General features: G+C 35.2%; 1 protein-coding gene across 1 annotated transcript in view; it reads left to right on the forward strand.

The window, feature by feature from the left end:
• LOC136026589 (protein bicaudal D-like) overlaps positions 1-12,616 on the forward strand; it is a 71,440-nt gene that overhangs the window by 29,981 nt on the left and 28,843 nt on the right. The window contains exons 3-4 of the mRNA XM_065703300.1: positions 949-1,089; positions 10,212-10,436. Of these exons, the coding sequence (XP_065559372.1) occupies positions 949-1,089; positions 10,212-10,436 (366 nt within the window). The remainder of the gene's footprint in view (positions 1-948; positions 1,090-10,211; positions 10,437-12,616) is intronic.

A 12,616-nucleotide genomic window follows, 5' to 3' on the forward strand; every position in this document is an offset into this window, starting at 1 on the left:
CTACATAAATACCGAGCACTGCACATGCAAACATTTATAAAAACGGAAAGGTTAGTTTGTAAAATTCTCTGGGGGGGGAGGTGAAAATGAAGTTTTAGACCAAAGTTCAGTGCCAATATTTGCCATATTGGAAAAGAAAAGAAATTCATATCACCAAAATTAGCAGAGTTTGTTTTTATATTAAGGCCTTCTCAGCTTCAGCTCTTTACACAAAAGGTTTAATTTTCTCTAAATGCGTCAAGAACGAATTCTCCAACACAAGAGCTAAGTCATAGAAAGTTGAACTTGTGTATCTTTTTGCTTTGAGGATGAAAAGGTATATTTATTCTCATTTGTCTTGAGCAACAATGTCTTTTGTTCAGTTATTGTGGAAAGCAATTGGTAAATAAAATACCTTTAATAAACTACCGGCAACATTTGTACTACTCTGTAGCGCATTGATCCAGAAAAAACTGGATCAGATTTTATTGTAAAAAGGGGTTATTGTGGCCACGTATCCACGATGATTTTCGATCCTTGGGGGAAGAGAATCAGAATTATTTTCTAAGCGGAAGGCGATAAAACTCGAACTGCAAGAAATAGATTTCTAGACCACCAACTTTCAGTTTTCTAGGGCGGGAATTTTGATTAATTTTAAAGGGCGGGATTCTCTATCCTATTGCCCTTCTTTATGTAGGTACCTGAGCCAATCATAAACTATTGGCTCCTGTAACTTGAGCCAAACATTATTAGGCTGAGAGGTTACCAAATTATTTATTACAGATTGTTTAAATTTTGGCAGTTGGTTAGCTAAATCCCACAGACTAAGAGGGTAGAGGCTAAGCTATTATTTGGTACAACTGGTAAAGTGCCTTAACTTTGCATATATTTTAGCGCTTACAATGGGGAAAGCTGAACTTCCCTAGGGAATTTTACTAGGCTAATAACATTCTTTGTTATTCTTCACAGGCTTTAGCAAAATATCAGACAAGCCACAGAGTCACTGAGAAAAGTGGCATAGAGACTGAAGAATCACTTTTATTCGAGTCAGCCGCGAGAGAATCTTCGTTATATTCGCAAATTATTGAGTTAGAAACGGAAGTCAAACAGGTATGAACAGAACAAATTTTGTTTCCCTCTTTTATGTGCTAATTTATGTAACCATATATATCTTGAAAAATCAATTAAGAAAAACATTTTGTATCATTTACATACATATAGGTCTGACTCTTTCCGGGGAGGGGGGTCGTATTCTTCCAGGGTTTTGGTGTTAGCAAACGTTAAACGTTAGGCAACTTTTCATGTTTTCCTGGGGGGGGGGTATATCTTTTTGCCAATATCCGGGATCAAATAAAGGCGTATTTCAGCCACTCAAATTGTTGTTGACAATTATCTTTGGCAAAAACAAAAGTTGATAAATGGGAAATTTTGAAAAGATTATTATCATTGATATCATGGATAGACTCTCAAAACGGATATCACAAAGGCTTATTGCCTTCATATGAACAAAAATAAAGTAACAATAGCCGCTGGGCTATTGGTGCCCTTCCCCCTTGGGCGTGTTTTCTTGAGATAGTGCTTGTCGTTTCTTTCCTTTATGTAAAAACGTTCCATGGTAGTATCAAGGTGTCTGCCATTCTGAGTAGTCAACCCGCAAGTTTCAGACCAACTTGGGTAGGCAACAGTGGTCCCTCAAAAAAGAGTGGAGGGTCACTCATCGCTCGTCAGCCATCAGTAGAAAGTGCCACTAGATTCACAGAACCGGTACTGGCGAGACAATTCCTTTGTGTCCCCTCAGATTTTTCATCAAAGGATTTTTTTTACGCTGTGAATGGCGCTCCATATGTCCAGGGATTCCCGGGGCATCTATCTATCTATATATCTATATATATAAAAATAAGTTGTCTGTGTGTGGATCTGTGGATCAGGTGACGTCATGTTTGTTCGCATATGACGTCTGAATTATTTCACACTAATACAAAAGAAGAAAAAAACTAAAAAAGGTAAAAACTACAAAAAAAACTAAAAAGAAAAAAAAACTAAAAAAGCTAAAAAACTAAAAAAACTAAAAACAGGTAAAAATCTAATAACTAAAAAAAAAACTGAAAAAAATAAAAAAAGGCAAAAACTACAAAAAAAATAAAAACTAATAAAAAAACTAAAAAAGCTAAAAAACTAAAAAAAACTAAAAAAAACTAAAAAAAGGTAAAAAACTAAAAAAAACTAAAAAAGAAAAAAACTAAAAAAAAGGAAAAAACTGAAAAATAAAAGAGAAAAAGAAAACTAAAAAAATATGAATAAATATATATAAAAATAAGTTGTTTGTGGGTTATGTCTGTCTGTCTGTCTGTCGAGTGACGTCGTGTTTGTCCGCATATGACGTCTGAATTATTTCACACTAATACAAAAGAAGAAAAAAACTAAAAAAGGTAAAAACTACAAAAAAAAACTAAAAAGAAAAAAAACTAAAAAAGCTAAAAAACTAAAAAAAGGTAAAAAACTAAAAACTAAAAAAAACTGAAAAAACTAAAAAAAGGCAAAAACTAAAAAAAAACTAAAAACTAATAAAAAAACTAAAAAAGCTAAAAAACTAAAAAAACTAAAAAAACTAAAAAAAGGTAAAAAACAAAAAAAAACTAAAAATTAAAAAAGAAAAAACTAAAAAAAAGGAAAAAACTGAAAAATAAGAGAAAAAGAAAACTAAAAAAATATTAATAAATATAAAAAATATAAATATAAATATAATATAAATTAGCAATCAACAAAGCACCGAGACACAAATGACGACCGGGACACAGGGAGTATAAATGACGACCAGGACATAAGTAAAAAAAAAAACTAAAAAAATGGTAAAAACTACAAAAAAACTAAAAACTAATAAAAAACTAAAAAATCTAAATAAACTAAAAAAGAAAAAAAAAATAAAGGAGAAAAACAAAACTAAAAAACGAATGTATATACAGACCGGGACACCGGGATACAAATGACGACCGGGACACAGGGAATATAAATGACGACCGGGACACAGGGACACAACTACAATGGGGACGCCGGGGGGCACAGGGGGATATAAATGACGACCGGGACACCGGGACACAAGGAATATAAATGACGCCCGGGACACTCAAAGAGAAATCACAGACTGGAACACCGGGACACAAATGACGACCGGGACACAGGGAATATAAATGACGACCGGGACACAGGGACATAACTACAAAGGGGACGCCGGGGTGCACAGGGGGATATATAAATGACGATGGCGACTCAGGGAATGGTCGATTAGCAATCACCATCAACAAAGCTCAAGGGCAATCATTAGAATCATGAGGTATAGATCTGAATACGGATTGTTTTCCCATGGACCATTATATGTTGCATGTTCAAGAGTCGGTAAACCTGACAATCTATTTATATGCACAGACAATGGGACAGCAAAGAATGTTGTATATTCGCAAGTTTTACGTAGTTAAAAACATATATATATATATACTAGCTGTTGGGGTGGCGCTTCGCGCCACCCCAACACCTAGTTGGTGGGGGCGCTTCGCGCCCCCCCCAAGCCCCCCCGCGCGCGTAAGTCGTTACGCGCCATATTAGTTACGCGCCATTGTAGTTGTGTCCCTATGTCCCACCTGTGAATATAGATAGATATATTATATATATGTTTTTAACTACGTAAAACTTGCGAATATACAACATTCTTTGCTGTCCCATTGTCTGTGCATATAAATAGATTGTCAGGTTTACCGACTCTTGAACATGCAACATATAATGGTCCATGGGAAAACAATCCGTATTCAGATCTATACCTCATGATTCTAATGATTACCCTTGAGCTTTGTTGATGGTGATTGCTAATCGAACATTCCCTGTCCCGGTGTCCCGGTCGTCATTTATATCCCCCTGTGCCCCCCGGCGTCCCCGTTGTAGTTGTGTCCCTGTGTCCCGGTCGTCATTTATATTTTTTACTTATGTCCTGGTCATTATGGCTTATGTATGGTCATTTATGTTCCCTGTGTCCCGGTCGTCATTTGTATCCCGGTGTCCCGGTCTGTATATACATTCGTTTTTTAGTTTTGTTTTTCTCCTTTATTTTTTTCCTTTTTTATTTTTTTTCTTTTTTAGTTTATTTAGATTTTTAGATTTTTTAGTTTTTTTATTAGTTTTTAGTTTTTTTTTTCTTTTTAGTTTTTTTGTAGTCTTTACCTTCTTTTTAGTTTTTTTAGTTTTTTTTTTACTTATGTCCTGGTCGTCATTTATACTCCCTGTGTCCCGGTGCTTTGTTGATTGCTAATCGAACATTCCTTTTGTCCCGGTCGCTTTCTCTTTGAGTGTCGTCATACCTGGTTGGTGGGGGCGCTTCGCGCCCCCCCAAGCCCCCCCACGCGCGTAAGTCGTTACGCGCCATATTAGTTACGCGCCATTGTAGTTGTGTCCCTATGTCCCACCTGTGAATATAGATAGATATATTATATATATGTTTTTAACTACGTAAAACTTGCGAATATACAACATTCTTTGCTGTCCCATTGTCTGTGCATATAAATAGATTGTCAGGTTTACCGACTCTTGAACATGCAACATATAATGGTCCATGGGAAAACAATCCGTATTCAGATCTATACCTCATGATTCTAGTGATTGCCCTTGAGCTTTGTTGATGGTGATTGCTAATCGACCATTCCCTGTCCCGGTCGTCATTTATATCCCCCTGTGCCCCCCGGCGTCCCCGTTGTAGTTGTGTCCCTGTGTCCCGGTCGTCATTTATGTTTTTTACTTATGTCCTGATCATTATGGCTTATGTATGGTCATTTATATTCCCTGTGTCCCGGTCGTCATTTGTATCCCGGTGTCCCCGTCTGTATATACATTCGTTTTTTAGTTTTGTTTTTCTCCTTTATTTTTTTCCTTTTTTCTTTTTTAGTTTATTTAGATATTTAGATTTTTTAGTTTTTTATTAGTTTTTAGGTTTTTTTTTCTTTTTAGTTTTTTTGTAGTTTTTACCTTCTTTTTAGTTTTTTTAGTTTTTTTTTTTACTTATGTCCTGGTCGTCATTTGTCCCGGTCGTCATTTATGTTTTTTACTTATGTCCTGATCATTATGGCTTATGTATGGTCATTTATATTCCCTGTGTCCCGGTCGTCATTTGTATCCCGGTGTCCCCGTCTGTATATACATTCGTTTTTTAGTTTTGTTTTTCTCCTTTATTTTTTTCCTTTTTTCTTTTTTAGTTTATTTAGATTTTTAGATTTTTTAGTTTTTTATTAGTTTTTAGGTTTTTTTTTCTTTTTAGTTTTTTTGTAGTTTTTACCTTCTTTTTAGTTTTTTTAGTTTTTTTTTTTACTTATGTCCTGGTCGTCATTTATACTCCGTGTCCCGGTGCTTTGTTGATTGCTAATCGAACATTCCTTTTGTCCCGGTCGCTTTCTCTTTGAGTGTCGTCATTTATTTTTTTCTTTTTTAGTTCTTACCTTTTTTAGTTTTTTTTTAGTTTTTTATTGGTTTTTACCTTTTTTTTATAGCTTTTTTAGTTTTTTTTCGTTTTTTCTTTTTACTTTTTTTTTTAGTTTTTATCTTTTTTATTTTTTTTTTATTTTTATTCTTGATTTTATTAGTTTTCTTTTTCTTTTCTATTTTCAGTTTTTTCCTTTTTTTTAGTTTTTTTTTTAGTTTTTAGTTTTTTTTTAGTTTTTTACCTTTTTTTAGTTTTTTTTAGTTTTTTTAGTTTTTTAGCCTTTTTATTTTTTTTATTAGTTTTTAGTTTTTTTGTAGTTTTTGCCTTTTTTTAGTTTTTTCAGTTTTTTTTTAGTTTTTAGTTTTTTGCCTTTTTTAGCCTAAAATTTTATTAGTTTTCTTTTTCTCTTCTATTTTTCAGTTTTTTCCTTTTTTTTAGTTTTTTTTTTAGTTTTTAGTTTTTTTTAGTTTTTTACCTTTTTTTAGTTTTTTTAGTTTTTTAGCCTTTTTATTTTTTTTTATTAGTTTTTAGTTTTTTTGTAGTTTTTGCCTTTTTTTAGTTTTTTCCATGACGTCACCTGACACATCCATCCACACATCCATCCATCCATCCATCCACAGACAACTTATTTTTATATATATAGATATATATATATATATATATATATATATATATATATATATATATATATATATATATATATATATATATATATATATATATATATATATATATATATATATATATATATATATATATATTCACAGGTGGGACATAGGGACACAACTACAATGGCGCGTAACTAATATGGCGCGTAACGACTTACGCGCGCGGGGGGGCTTGGGGGGGGGCGCGAAGCGCCCCCACCTTCGCGCCACCCCAACAGCTAGTATATATATATATAAATAAGTTGTTTGTGTGTCTGTGTGTCGAGTGACGTCATGTTTGTGTGTCGACTGACGTCATGTTTGTTGATTGACGAAATTACAGACCGGGACATCGGGACACAAATGACGACCGGGACACCGGGACATCTATATATATAAAAATAAGTTGTCTGTTTGTGTGTGGGTCTGTCGGGTGATGTCATGTGTGTGTGTTGACTGACGTCATGTTTTCGACTGACGAAATTACAGATCGGGACACAAATGACGACCGGGACACCGGCACATAGGGAATATAAATGACGACACTCAAAGAGAAAGCGACCGGGACACAAGGAATGTTCGATTAGCAATCACCATCAACAAAGCACCGGGACACAAATGACGACCGGGACACAGGGAGTATAAATGACGACCAGGACATAAGTAAAAAAAAAAACTAAAAAAAGGTAAAAACTACAAAAAAACTAAAGAGAAAAAAAAAACTAAAAACTAATAAAAAACTAAAAAATAAAAAAAATAAAAAAGGAAAAAAATGAAAAATAAAGGAGAAAAACAAAACTAAAAAAACGAATGTATATACAGACCGGGACACCGGGATACAAATGACGACCGGGACACAGGGAATATAAATGACCACCGGGACACAGGGACACAACTACAACGGGGACGCCGGGGGGCACAGGGGGATATATAAATGACGACGGGGACACAGGGAATGTTCGATTAGCAATCACCATCAACAAAGCTCAAGGGCAATCATTAGAATCATGAGGTATAACTAAAAAAACTAAAAAAAGGTAAAAAACTAAAAACTAAAAAAAAGACCAATTCAAAAACAAATGTATATACAGACCGGGACACCGGGACACAAATGACGACCGGGACACAAGGAATTCGACTGACGAAATTACAGATCGGGACACAAATGACGACCGGGACACCGGCACATAGGGAATATAAATGACGACACTCAAAGAGAAAGCGACCGGGACACAAGGAATGTTCGATTAGCAATCACCATCAACAAAGCACCGGGACACAAATGACGACCGGGACACAGGGAGTATAAATGACGACCAGGACATAAGTAAAAAAAAAACTAAAAAAAGGTAAAAACTGCAAAAAAACTAAAAAGAAAAAAAAAACTAAAAACTAATAAAAAAACTAAAAAAACTAAAAAATTAAAAAGAAATAAAAAAGGAAAAAAATGAAAAATAAAGGAGAAAAACAAAACTAAAAAAAACGAATGTATATACAGACCGGGACACCGGGATACAAATGACGACCGGGACACAGGGAATATAAATGACCACCGGGACACAGGGACACAACTACAACGGGGACGCCGGGGGGCACAGGGGGATATATAAATGACGACGGGGACACGGAATGTTCGATTAGCAATCACCATCAACAAAGCTCAAGGGCAATCATTAGAATCATGAGGTATAACTAAAAAAACTAAAAAAAGGTAAAAAACTAAAAACTAAAAAAAAGACCAATTCAAAAACAAATGTATATACAGACCGGGACACCGGGACACAAATGACGACCGGGACACAAGGAATATAAATGACACCCGGGACACTCAAAGAGAAATCACAGACTGGGACACCGGGACACAAATGACGACCGGGACACAGGGAATATAAATGACGACCGGGACACAGGGACACAACTACAAAGGGGACGCCGGGGGGCACAGGGGGATATATAAATGACGACGGCGACACAGGGAATGGTCGATTAGCAATCACCATCAACAAAGCTCAAGGGCAATCATTAGAATCATGAAGTATAGATCTGAATACGGATTGTTTTCCCATGGACCATTATATGTTGCATGTTCAAGAGTCGGTAAACCTGACAATCTATTTATATGCACAGACAATGGGACAGCAAAGAATGTTGTATATTCGCAAGTTTTACGTAGTTAAAAACATATATATATATATATATATATATATATATATATATATATATATATATATATATATATATATATATATATATATATATATATCTATCTATATTCACAGGTGGGACATAGGGACACAACTACAATGGCGCGTAACTAATATGGCGCGTTACGACTTACGCGCGTGGGGGGCTTGGGGGCTTGAAGCGCCCCCACCAGCTAGGTGGTACGCCACCCCAACAGCTAGTAGGGAATATAAATGACGACCGGGACACTCAAAGAGAAAGCGACCGGGACACAAGGAATGTTCGATTACCAATCACCATCAACAAAGCACCGGGACACAAATGACGACCGGGACACAGGGAATATAAATGACGACCAGAACACTCAAAGAGAAATTACAGACCGGGACACCGGAACACAAATGACGACCGGGACACAGGGAATATAAATGACGACCGCGACACTCAAAGAGAAATTACAGACTGGGACACCGGGACACAAATGACGACCGGGACACAGGGAAACAACAACAACGGGGATGCCGGGGGGCACAGGGGGATATATAAATGACGACGGGGACACAGGGAATGTTCGATTAGCAATCACCATCAACAAAGCTCAAGGGCAATCATTAGAATAATGAGGTATAGATCTGAATACAGATTGTTTTTCCCATGGACGATTATATGTCGCATGTTCAAGAGTCGGTAAACTTGACAATCTATTTATATGCACAGACAATGGGACAGCCAAGAATGTTGTATATTCGCAAGTTTTACGTAATTAAATATATATATATATATATATATATATATATATATATATATATATATTCACAGGTGGGACACAGGGACACAACTACAATGGCGCGTAACGACTTACGCGCGCGGGGGGGGCTTGGGGGGATGCGAAGCGCCCACACCAACTAGGTGTTGGGGTGGCGCAAAGCGCCACCCCAACAGCTAGTATATATATATATATATATATATATATATATATATATATATATATATATATATATATATATATATATATATATATATATATATAATGAAAAGAGAAATCACCAATGCTACAGCACAAACACAAAAAAAAAAAAAAAAAAAAAAAAAAAGGAGACAGAAGGAGAAAAGGAAGACTGTTTTCCTAAATTAGTGATTAATATAGACCAGCACTTGAATGAGGCCTTAACCCTACTCATCCATACAATCACATAGGTCAAACAGCATAGCCAGACACAATCAACCATAAAGAATAATCCATGGACAGGCAGTCATGTCGTCAATAAGTATAAGTCGTCATTTACCAAACAATAGAAAAAATAATATAGACAAATAATTCAGAGGCAACACCCCCTCGCCCCAATATTCTATGACTAGGAGTTCAGGGATTATTTTTTCTTCTTTTCCTTGAGTATTTTCACATTAATATTATTATAAACTTTTACCATTTTCTAGCTAGAAGTTGAATTGGAATGAGTTTGTGCAAAAAAGCGTGTTTTTATATTATTATTATATTATGAATATTTACCATAATATAGCTATAAGTCGGATTGGAATGGGTGTGCAGAAAAAAAACGTGTTGTTATTATTATTATTATTATCATGAATATTTATCATTTTTAGCTATAAGTTGAATTGGAATGAGTTTGCAGAAAAAAAACTTGTTGTTATGTTATTATTATCATGAATATTTACCATTTTCTAGCTAAAAGTTGAATCGGAAAGAGTTTGTGCAGAAAAAAAGGTGTTGTTATATTATTATTATTATCATGAATATTTATCATTTTCTAACTAAAAGTTGAATTGGAACGAGTTTGTGCAGAAAAAAAATCGTGTTGTTATATTATTATTATCATGAATATTTACCATTTTTTAGCTAAAATTTGAATTAGAACGAATTGTGCATGAAAAAACGTGTTGTTATATTATTATTATTGTTATGAATATTTAACATTTTCTAGCTAAAAGTTGAATTGGAACGAGTTTGTGCAGAAAAAAACAGACTATCCATAGAAGTAGGAAACCTAACAAAGGAAAAAGAAGTACATGAGTTTGAGAGGAAGAATTTGCGATCGGAACTCAAGGAATTAAAGTCCCGGGAAACCCAGTTGCTCACTGACTATTCAGAGCTCGAAGAAGAAAATATTGGACTTCAAAAGCAAGTTTCTGCGTTAAGATCATCTCAGGTTAGTGCTGTTTAGCCTTAAGACAAAATTTATTCCTCGCCTTAGACCTTAGTACTTCCAGTGCTTTTATTGGCACACAAGGGGTCAGTGAGTAGCTTCCAATTATCCCCCAAGTGAGCTGCTGCATAGATATCCTACGACTCTGGTATGATATCCTAGACCCATATGAAGGTCTTTTTTTTATCACGTTTTTACGTCCTACGGAGCGTGTTCTTTGGTCTTCTTCGGCGACGGTGCCTTCTGGTTGCCAGTGACACCGCCTTTTGGGAATCAATGGTCTGGCAAGTCGAGGATATGTCCAATTCGTTGTCTCACGAAGGAGGCGACGTCTTGTTGGTTTGTGTGTTACTTACAGTGTCACTCCAGTTGATCCTTAGGACTCGGCGAAGACAATTTGTTTACAATTACGTTAATTATATGACATAAATCCCCTTAAAGGTTCCTTGGTCTTTAAAGACCAGGGCCCCTAGGGTAATTGTAATTTATTTTTGTATTTTTTGGCGTTTAAAAAACAATTTTGATTATTGATTTGCTTCCAAAGGACTACTTGACGTCTATTAAATTAATTATTTGGTTGTGCTTTAATTAATTATTGTGCTTTAAGTAGCTTCAAGTGTGCTTCGAGCTCATTACGCTTTTATGCCTTTCAGGAAATAAGAAGTATTAACAGTTTTCCCATAACATCATGGGCTTATTGTTGGAACGGTTTGATTTACCTAATAAAACTTTTTTGCTGTAATACCTCACTAATTGAACTTAGTAATAAGGTTATATATAAATGCTCATAGAGAAGTAAACTGTGACAATAATAGTCTATATTGGTTAGAATTTTAAAACTTTTGGTAAGTTTTATCTCACAATAACGTTAAGATTTATTCATCATGTGTTAACCATGCAGAAAATACATGCCACTAATCCCTGCAAAGGTTCCTTGGTACATAAAGAAGGAGTAAGACATACGACTCAATTAAACAGTATAAACGCTAACACAGAAATTGGAAAAGGAAAGGAAGTGAAAAAGAATCAATTTTCGTTCGAAGAAGCTAATTTAGTGACACTTTCGAGCTGATTGAGGCGTGACCAGCATTGCGAGGGGTTTGATATAAATTACCAATTTCCCGGCGAAATTGTACCACGAGAGACTAATTTGCACTTTCTGAACATCAGGTTAAAAATTGTGGCGTAACAAGAAGAAAATTTTCGAGAAACTAGAAATTGAACATGTATCCCAGTCAGAAAGAAGCAATTAAACCTAAAATGTACTGGAAAATTTACATTGTACCCAATTGTTCCGTATTGAAAACATCTAATCATATGGTTTTGTAACTTTTATCGACCAGTTGTTTGACCAAAAATTGACAATCCAGTCCTGAAAAGTCCAAGTAACAGTGGTGTTTGAACAATTGAAAACCCAATTGTTCCGTATTGTACCAGGACCCCTAAACTTTGCTAAAAACCTTACAATTGTACCGCGTTGACAACGATGGGCGTCACTCGTCGTTACAGGATTGAACGTCTGGCCTTAAGGGTGGCCTTACGATTGGATCAAACGGAATTTGAACATGATTTGCATTACGACCATGATGATAATTTTAATCAAAGGTAAAAGACGGTGGGATACTAATGGGCGGAGGGGGAACATCTTGAACTCTATAAAGAGTAAAAATATGTACCTGTAAGAATATGAATGACCTATATGTTATGTGAAACTTTTTACTAAACTTAAGTTTTAATAAACATTTTGTGTGACGCTTTTTTTGTAAAGTAGCCTTTAATAACTGTTTATTAATAGTGACTACTCCTTATTCATTTTTTGGTTACTATGGTTTTTTAATTCATATTAAATGAATTAAAAAACGTATTTTTTTTACCAAGGCACTTTTTATGGGTGAAGTTGTCATATAAACTTCGAAAGAGGTTCATTCGATGGGAAATTGAAAGTTTTAGCTCCCATTTTAAGAGTAATAATTGACTGGATGACAACCAGCTCCACTCCAGCGCCATCTTTTCTCCCTAAAAATATCCGCTCAAATTTTGTGATATCTATTTTGGTTAGCATAGTTGAAAGGTCGAATAATGTTATGCAATTTGCTTATTGTTTACATATAATATCTGTTATCAAAAAGCGGGGGGGGTGGTGGTGGTGGTATGTTTGACCCTTGGTATCTGGAAAGGCCAAG

Source organism: Artemia franciscana, chromosome 4 (assembly GCF_032884065.1).
Source record: "Artemia franciscana chromosome 4, ASM3288406v1, whole genome shotgun sequence".
NCBI classification, from domain to species: domain Eukaryota; kingdom Metazoa; phylum Arthropoda; class Branchiopoda; order Anostraca; family Artemiidae; genus Artemia; species Artemia franciscana.